Genomic DNA, 10353 nt, shown 5'->3' on the forward strand with positions numbered 1-10353 from the left:
CCTTTATGTCTGACTGTACCGTCCTGTTTACATTTCTGACTAATAAAGTATTCAATCAATCAATCAAAGTAACATTTAAGCCTTTATTATGAGATTATATATGAACTGTAATCATGCATACGATCAGTTTTAACATCAATAACATTAATATAAGGCGCTCGGGTGGCGCAGTGGTGAAGTCCCTGCCCATCCGGCTTGGTTTGATCTACAAGCTCACACGCAACACGTGGGCTTGTATACTGACAGTTCTTGCCACGCGACAGCATAGTATGACTGAGTATAAAATTGGGCTGAAACAAAGCTCAGCTGATGCTCATTGATTACAAAGATGGCTGCCAAAAGCGTACAGAGGTATTAACCAGATGGCACTGTTCGCTATCCTATGAACGATGCTTTCACTGCCAGATAACGGCTTGTTTACTTCCTGTGGGAAAATGGCTATATCTCCGTTCCTCTTGCTCTACGGCAAAATCAAGCACATTCAACTGGCCACAGATATGCAACTGATTACCGCGACGGGTAATTCCCCCCCCCCCCCCCTATTCTCCGAGACCCCTGTGCGTGTAATGAGCCGGTCTCCGTGAGGACGGTGATCACGGAAAATCGAAGGTTCAGTAAAATCGCTATAGTTTTCGATGGCAGTAGCGTCACACTATTACACTATTATTCTGGCAGTTAAAGAGTTCAGTTTCAGTTTTCAGTCTGTGCACTTCACAACAGGTCATGATAAAAACATGATACAAAAAACATAGTATTTTTGCCAAAACATAGTAAGAAACATAGTAAAATGAGCCCGCACGCATGGTCAAACAATTTCCATGCGGCAGTGCACGGCTCAAAGCAGTGCACAGCCGCGCAGCTGAAAGCTGAGTTAATAGGGGCAGAGCTGAAATCACGGTTCACTGACAGCACTGTAGTTATGATTGGAGTATGTTACAGTATCACCCCAGTGTGTGATCAAGTGATGATTTCAACCCCACCCCAAAAAACGTTCTCCATGTTTATAGCACCTGACGAAGCCAACACGGCCAAACGTGTCGTACAAAACAAAAACAATTAAGCAATTTAGACCTGAGGCAGATTCTAAAAACGCCAACTAAATCCTGACCTAAGTTTCCTGAAAAACGTAGGTCAAAAAAAATTCAACAAATGTATGTTGCTATACTGTACATGTACATGAACCAAGAACCCCAAAAGGGGTTCCTGTCCTGAAAGGTATAGTTACAAATAGGGGTTCCCGCCCATAATGGGTTAAGTGTGTCCTGTCTAGCTCTGGTCCCATTAGAAGGAGTTCTCCTTAACGCTATGGGACTTTCAATCCTTTCCCCTCACATCTGCGGCAGCACAGGCTGCATAGCCTCTTGTCTGTTGTAAAAATAAAACATACACTTTCGCTACTCATCAACACAAACAAAGACGGTTTTATGGAGTTGAAAGCCTACTCTACGTAGTGGTAACACTCTGAGCCCCCCACCTCACGTCTAAAATACACTTTTTGGCCAGAAAAGAAAATATTTAACCGGAAGGAAAACATGTTTTGATACTCTACTGCGCCCCCTACAGATCTGGTCAATGGAATTTTTCTATTGACCAGATTTTTCCTTCCGGTGAATTCTTTTTTTTTCTGGCCAAAAAAGTGTATTTTAGACGTGAGGAGGGGGGCTCAGAGTGTTCCCACTAAGTAGAGTAGGCTTTCAACTCCATAAAACCGTCTTTGTTTTGGTGAGTAGCGAAAGTGTATTTTCTATTTTTACTACAGACGCGAGGCTGTGCCCAGTCCTGTCCATCATCTTTGGAGTGTGCGGTCCCTTCCTGAGATATATATATATACACAGAGAGAGAGAGAGAGAGAGAGAGAGAGAGAGAGAGAGAGAGAGATATATATATACACAGAGAGAGAGAGAGAGAGAGAGAGAGAGAGAGAGAGAGAGAGAGAGAGAGAGAGAGAGAGAGAGAGAGAGAGAGAATATCTTTCTCTGAGGGTTTTGTGGACTTTCATACGGCACTGTTGAAGACATCTTGTGTTTGAAACATGTCCTTCAGGGTTGGCCTTGAGTTCCAGCGTTGCTCCTGGGCAAACTGGTAAACGCACACGAACAGAGCAGGAAACATCTCCATCAGGTCAACACCAGCTGCCTCTTTAGCACTGTGAACACAAAGCAGTGATCACTGGAGTCACAACATCTGATGATGAACACACACACATTTACAGTGATACCATAGCAGAGAAACACAAAATAATTTAATTCAGTAATACAAATCAAAGAAAAGATTCAGTAAAACAAAAATGTTTATTTTCTTTCGTACTGTAGTATAAAAATGAAACTCAGTTGGTCAGTTTCCATCACATTAAATATATGTGTGTGTGTGTGTGTCTGTGTGTGTGTGTGTGTGTGTGTGTGTGTGTGTGTGTGTGTGTGTGTGTGTGTGTGTGTGTGTGTGTGTGTGTGTGTGTGTGTGTGTGTGTGTGTGTGTGTGTGTGTGTGTGTGTGTGTGTGTGTGTGTGTGTGTGTGTGAGACTTCTGTTTGTCGTTTTCAAGTCTAATGCAACTTACTGGTGCTCATGGAGGTTGTGAATGGAGCGCAGCAGTCCAAATGAGTTCTCAGGGTAGGACTCCATCTTCTGAAGCAACTCAGATGGGAGCTGGACAAACATATGAATTAAAGATCAAATGGATCAGGGAAACAGAAAGAGGTTTGTGAGCCTTAAAGGGCACCACCCATTTCCAACATTAAAAATGTCATTTATATACGTTGCAGCTGATGTATGGAAACATGAAAAAGTTCACAGCGTTTCTTCAGGACGCGGAAACGAGAGAAATTATTATTTTGGGGTCATGTGGCCAGTGATGACGGCAAGAGAATATATCGCTCTACACTTCATAAACAACGTTAATTGAAGGCATAGGATTTTAAAGAGAGAGAAACAGAAAAACATATCAAGGTGAAAGGGCAATTGTGGTTAAGACATTCTCACACCATTAGTAATAAACTCACCTTGTGTTTCCATGTGTTGAACTGTCCCTGCTCAGCATACTGGTCCAAAGACACGATCAGGTCCTGGCCATCATCTGGACAGTTCTCAACCTCCTTTCCAATCCTTCTCAAGTACTCTACTCTCCTGGAAAATAAACACATAAATAATGATAGCATTAGGCTAGAATATAAGTACCTTAACTTTGGATCATACTGATTGAGATTAGATTAAATAATATTTAGATATCAGGGAATGAGTGAATAACATGGAATGGAATCTGTTTGACTGTTTTTATTCTATTTTATCATACCTCCCCTTTGTCCAAAAGAAGGGATGAGCCAAGCATTCCTCCACCGTAGGTCTTTTCTTTGGGTCTTCATTGAGCATCCTCTCGATGAGATCCTTGGCCACCGCGTCCTTAACATGGTCCAGGTTGTACTTTCCATCCAGAATGTTGCCTTCACATCTAGCACCTTGACCAAATGGATGGCGTCCTCCAGACAGGATGTAGTATATCAACATCCCAGCCACCTTTAAGAATGAGCATGTAAATGAGTAAGAACATGTTCATGTCGTTATCATTCAATAAATTATTCTCACCAGTGGTGTAAAGTAACCAAGTACATTTACTCAAGTACTGTACTTAAGTACAATGTTTAGGTACTTTTACTTTACTGGAGTATTTCCAATTGTCTATACTTTTACTTCTACTCCACTACATCTCGAAGGGAAATATTGTACTTTTACTCCACTACAATTTATGAAAACTTTAGTTACTAGTTACTTTGCAGATATAAATGATTACATTATAACACATACATTAACCATTTTAGCCCTATTTTATCCATAGTAGGCTGTTTGAAAATAGCCGATCTACAAGCACACAACGCGTCACAACGCGTCGCATCGCGACGCGTTGTGAGCTTGTAGATCTGCTATTTTCAAGCATTTTGTACTTTTACTTTTAGTACTTTAAGTACATTTTGATACTAATACTTTTGTACTTTTACTCAAGTAAATTTTGCATTCCGGACTTTTACTTGTAACGGAGTATTTCTACATTGCATTATTGATACTTTTACTTAAGTAAAAACGTTTTGAGTACTTTTTCCACCACTGATTCTCACACAGAATAAATAAAAAAAACAACCTGAATGTCCGTGCTTCTTTTGTATGGGCTGTCAGCATCGTCCGGAGCAATGTCCTGAGCATCGCCCTTCAAAGTCTCCTTTGCCTTCCAGCAAGACGTTCCTGATGCACTGCTTGTGTGAAGAGTCGTTTGTTCCGTCCGCAGTTGTCGACTTTTTCCAAAATCTGCCAATCTCGCCTTGTTTTGAATATCTGCAAAGCAAATTGGGTAGATCAATACAATCAAGAGTTTAAAGAGGTGGTGCCATGGTTCTGCACTTTTTCTGTTTTTCATGTGTCTATGAGGTTGATAGAACTTCATAAAGCCCCCCGGTGGTGTTTTTATGGTGTTTTATGTCTTCTCTGACTATTTGGAGTTTCTTCCTGGAGGCTGAAACCTTGAGGGTCAAACGTGCCAATAGAGAAACAGCGCTTTAGTGACATCACAAAGCCATACCCTCCCCCTCATTATCATAACAGGTGTGGGCATGAGGAGGAGGAGGGACTAGGACAGGTGGGTGGTGCTAAGGTGGTGGAGGAGGTGCTAAGGTGAGAACCAGGTATACTTAATGAACTGGAGGCGTGTCCACATAAAAACATAATTTTAACAATTTCTGTACACTTTTTTTTGTTGAAAAAAATCCTTACATAATAATAATACCTTATGATCAGGTTTTAGGGTTGAAAAATATCATGGCACCCCATCTTTAAGATTGAACAAATAAATGCATCATAATGTTGCTGATATTTCAGCCATGTGCCTGTTTTCTTATTTTTTTAGCTTAATAATAATAATAACTGGAAAAGTGCGCTCCTCTGAGTAGAGAGATCCCCACCAGGCAACATTTTGAAGGCAGTCACAGGCAGTTGGAATGAATCTGCTAAATGTCACTGACGCATCTTTATCACATGACTCCAGAGATAATACCAATTTGGGTGAGTTTTGGACACAATTTGTAGTAGTAGTAGAAATGGCGGAAAATCTAGTCCAGCACAAACGGCCGGGGCCTCCATGGAGGCACATCATGATCCAAGGAAAACGTGGAAGAAATTAATTTTGATTGTACGACCTATGGTTCAAGAGTTAGAGGCCAAAACAAGAAGTTGGCTGTTATAGCTGCTATATACTGAGAAGGCTGTGTCTCCCTATAGCTTACCAATGAAGACATTCTGGGGCCTGATATCCCGGTGGAGAATTTGAGGATTCTGACCATGAAGAACACTTAAGCCCTTGAGAACTTGATGTGCAAGTTGATTCCTCTCCAGTTCAGAAGGGTTGTGTTTAGTGACGTATTCTTCCAGGGAGTATTCACACAACTGAAGAGCAAGGTAACCAAAGTTCTCATCCTCTGCAGAGTCAACATATCGTACGATTGAAGGATCATCCAGCTCTGGTAGACGTAAAAACAGTTCTTCGTTCTTCAGCGCTTGGTAGTTGATTTTAGACATTCTCTTGATTGCGACTTCAGTGCCATCAGCTCTTAACCCCAAGAAGACCTCAACTCCATCACTTCCTGTGATGCAGAATTCTTTATCTTTCACAAACACAAGACTACCAACTATGGTGACTTTACTCTCAGCAATGTTTGCAAGCTTCTCTAACTGTGGCCTCCATCTTTTACTGACTGAGATCCATTTCCGTGGTTCTGGTGGTGTAATGATGTCATCTCTCTGCTTCTCCTCTTCTCCAGGCATTAGGCTAATGACAGTCTGGTCTTTGGATGCTGATGTCTCTGTAATGGAACAAATGGAAACTATAAATATATATATATATATATTTATTACTAACATACATATTATATATAAATATATAAATATATAAATATATATATATATTATATATATATATATATATATATATATATATATATATATATATATATATATATATATATATATATATATATATATATATATGCCTTTGTACCTGTAACCATTACAATACAAAAAAAATAGTATAAGATGATGCCTCCCTTATATTGGATTAAATTATCATCTGTACAAACACAGTTCCAAAGTTATCTACATGTGCTACACACACACACACACACACACACACACACACACACACACACACACACACACACACACACACACACACACACACACACACACACACACACACTTACCTCGTTGATATCTGCCGCTATTGCCGTCTCGTCCTGTAAAAGTTGAGATACGAGACAGTGAGTGGTCAGTGAGACACTAATCATTTTGATGATTTGATGATTATATACAGTACAGTGGATGGGGGTACATTGGGAAAAGGATGCTGCCAGGCAAGAGGAAAAGAGGAAGGCCAAATAGGAGGTTTATAGATGCGGTGAGAGAGGACATGCATGTGACAGAGAGGACATGCAGGTGACAGATTGAAACAGATGATCTGTTGTGGTGACCCTTATGGGAATTAGCCAAAAGAAGATGATATATTTAGAATAGAATAGAATAGAATAGAATAGAATAGAATAGAATAGAATAGAATAGAATAGAATAGAATAGAATAGAATTATATAGAGAAGGATATACCAATATATAATAGTAGTCAATAAATCAGTTCAGGTCTTACTGGTTTTGTACTTTCTCCAGTATACATATCCCAGTATTGCTGCCAAGATGATGATCATTGGAATAACAATTCCTGCAATCATTCCTGCAGTTGATCCTTTAACCTCAGCCACTCTGGACGTCTTATTCTCTGAAAGACAAGGAGTCATGATGAATCAAATCAAATCAAATCAAATCAAATCAAATCAAATCAAATCAAATCAAATCAAATCAAATCAAATCAAATCAAATCAACAGTGGTGTTAAAATGGTTAGAGTCACTGTCACGTGGCCCAAAGCTCACAGGTTTAATATGTGTTCCTGCATAGTGCAGTATACTGTATAGGCCCTATACTATAGGGTGTTATGCCCCTTATGAGCCGACATGTAGCTTGAGATCCTCAGACAAAGCTCTGCTGGTCATTCCAAAAGTGCTGGCTAAAAACTAAAGGAGATCAGGGCTTTTGCAGTTAATAGAGCTCCGACACCCTGGAGGAGATCAGAGGAGGGCTAGCAGAGTCTGTGCCTTTTTTCAAATGTTTCCTGAAAACACACTTTTTATAAAGCTGCTTTTATTCCCTGTTTTAATGTATTTGTATCTATATTATGTCTATTGATTCTTCTGTGAAGCCCTTTGTAACATTGTTTTGAAAGGTGCTACATGCTGTTTCTTCTTTTTGCTTCCTAGCTATTTGTCATTAGTTTTGCTGCATCTTACAGTACATCCATCCATTATGTTTTGGTTGAAATGAAAAGAGTAATACAATAAAATAAATGAAAAAAGTAATTGAAAAAAACACGGCCCCCTCACGCATTAGAAGGACAACAACAGTCACCAGAACCAAGGAAAAGTGTTTTCAATGAATCTAACATGGTTAAAATGGAGTTTGAAGTTGCAATGGGATAAAATTAATATCAAATATATAATGAATCAAGCAACTTAAAAACTGTCTGAAACATCAAGCTATTTTTTCCATTTTGTTTTATTTACTGTTTTCCCATGTTTTTTGAACAAACAAAATCTTACCAACAAGGAGCTGGATCAAACTGCTGATGCGCAGGGTTCGAACGAAACACTTGTACGTCCCGTTGTCAGAGAGCTTCACCCTGGTCAGCTTCAGGGAGATGTTGCTATGATGCAGCTCCTCTGCAAACAGGGACGTCCTGTGTTTGTACAACGGGTTCAGCTCGGCAGTATTTTCATGTCCGTCTTGGAGGAGATACACATACTCAGGCTTCAGGTCAGGTCTGGACCACTCCACCGTCATCTTGGCCGCGGTGCGACGTGGTTCAATGTGACAAGGAAGGATGACATCATCTCCTACTATGGCCATCACAGGCTGAGATGACCCTATGACCCGAGGTTGTCCTTAAAACAAAAGAAGAAAAAAAAGAAATGCGTTTTAGTACAGCACAGCCACCAAGGTGTGGAATAGTCTATGAAGAAGATAGTGCACGCACATCCGTTAGTCCAGGTGCTTAGACAAACAAAGTATAATGAAAAAGAATAAAGTCTGCACACTGGTGGTTGCAAAAAGCTCCAGAATGTATTGCTCGTCAACGTTTCGGCCTGTTCAGGCCTTCATCAGGACATATATCATGTCCTGATGAAGGCCTGAACAGGCCGAAACGTTGACGAGCAATACATTCTGGAGCTTTTTGCAACCACCAGTGTGCAGACTTTATTCTTTTTCATGGAATAGTCTAACCCCATCCCTCAAAAAATGCAGTTCGCTGGGCTCTTTCAAAACAGCCCTAAAAACTCATCTTTCTGGAGGCCAAAAGAGGAGCTATTACCAGTTTCATTGTAGACAGATGACCCCCCTCCCCCTTTTTTTTGTATATATTTTTTATTTTTCATGCTTTTTTTTGTACATAGTGGTATTTTTTTTTCTCTGTATTTTTATTTGATTTTTGAACTGTTTCGTTGCTACTAGCTATTATGTCTATGAAATTAATTCGAGGACCCCAACGGCAACAAGTCCGCAAGGACTTTTTTGGTCGGACCTTTTAGACAAAAGTATTATAAATGTAACTGTGTTGTTTTACATTATTTTGCCTAATACAAATTTCAATCAATCAATCAGTAGAGACATTGATCTTGAAGCTGTTTGCTTGTCGACCTACCTGCTATGGTAGTCACTAGCCTCGTGCTTCATTGCTTTCTTAGAACACTGTTTACTGCCTAGTTGTTACATGAATAATAGAGTTGATGTTTACTCTGAGCACTGAGTCACTCTGGATAAGAGCTTCAGGAAAAATGTCAAAATTGTATTAAAATAAGTAGACAGACTGACAGACTGATATTGAGCACTCAAGGGGGAGCACTTGGGGGTTAAGTGCTTTGCTCATGGACACATAGACCGGGGCAGGGAAGTGAACCGGTGACCCACTAAGCTACAGCCAACCTTTGGAGGACTGGTGTCTCTTCAGAGTAAAAGCTCATGTTATCTATCATGTAAGGATGGAAAAATAAAAGCTCACTGGAACCTTTACACAAGACAATGTTTTGGATTTCAGATGTCTTATCACAAAACGTATATATATATATATATATATATATATATACATAGATGGGACCATAATGGAAACAATAAGTCCTCAGAACTTTTATACCAAGTGTATGACTGTAAGTATTCCAGTTAAACAAAAAGAAAACGTCAGCACTATAATTTGCTACAAAACTTCAGCCCCTCCCTACGCGTTACTCCACTGTAATAACTGTTATAAGTTGTATTATTATTATGTAACATTATAACTTAACGTTACCTGTCACAGATGTGTTGTAACAGCTGCTCCATATGACCAGTACCATGTAGAAATAAACACTGACTCGGAAGGACAGATATGAGACCGTGTGATCCGCCATCATTCAGTTTTATTTTTAGATTTATATACTTGATTTACTTTCGATTTCATCTGAACATATTACACTGTTTTCCAGTAGATGTCGCTGTTAGCCAGGCTTTCCACACGAAACGCCATCAAGAATTAACCTAAATGGTATAAACCAGTGTAATCCGGTCTAGAGCCCGCCTTCTATATCCGGTTATATGCACCAACACATACATACAGACCCCGTTTCCGTATCCGCTTCACGCCCTGACCGGATCAACCTCTGGCAGACACTTGATCCCAGTCTAGATTTTCTGCAGGGTTGCCATGTCCGCTTATTATAAGCGAATTTGGGCTTTTTTTCCTCTGTAAAGTTGCTTGTATTTTGAACTGTACTTTCACGTGCTTTTTGTCTGCAAACTTCTAAATAGAGTAATCGATCAATCAAAAAACAGATTTGTGTTGTTAGAATGTTTAGGAAATATTCCAAATATTCCACATTTTATTTCAAGATTGTTTTGAAAATAGCAGCTCTACAAGTGCACACCGAGCTTGAAGATCTATACAGATATACAGTTTTTAGTTTTAAAACGCCTGTGTGTGTCCTGTCCTGACTCCTATAATAATAGTCGCTTCTTTGGGATTGTTTTCCTGACCATGTTGCTTATTTCTCTCACAAAATCTGGCAACGCTATGTTAAACGAATAGGCCTACTGACACTGGTAGAATCCACTCCACAGGTCCAGAGAATCCACACATGAGGAAGAGCAAACAAGTCCAAGTCCCTGGTATAATGGAAGAAGTCCTCAAATGTTTGACTTAAAGGGATATTTCACTTTCAAATAAAATAAACATTAAAAATAAATATT

General features: G+C 39.6%; 1 protein-coding gene across 1 annotated transcript; it reads right to left on the minus strand.

The window, feature by feature from the left end:
- Positions 1–567: 567 nt before the first annotated feature.
- Positions 568–9518, minus strand: LOC308077041 (serine/threonine-protein kinase/endoribonuclease IRE1-like; the record flags this gene model as incomplete). Its single annotated transcript, XM_080417568.1, has 10 exons — positions 568–2146; positions 2556–2644; positions 2998–3121; positions 3288–3508; positions 4128–4318; positions 5263–5838; positions 6235–6267; positions 6672–6800; positions 7677–8018; positions 9419–9518. 10 exons carry the CDS (start codon positions 9516–9518, stop codon positions 1996–1998), a joined length of 1956 nt encoding a protein of 651 aa, XP_080273694.1. The 3' UTR covers positions 568–1995.
- Positions 9519–10353: the final 835 nt, after the last annotated feature.

The sequence above is a fragment of the Gymnoscopelus braueri genome, assembly GCF_963280865.1.
Source record: "Gymnoscopelus braueri genome assembly, chromosome: 21".
Taxonomy (NCBI): domain Eukaryota; kingdom Metazoa; phylum Chordata; class Actinopteri; order Myctophiformes; family Myctophidae; genus Gymnoscopelus; species Gymnoscopelus braueri.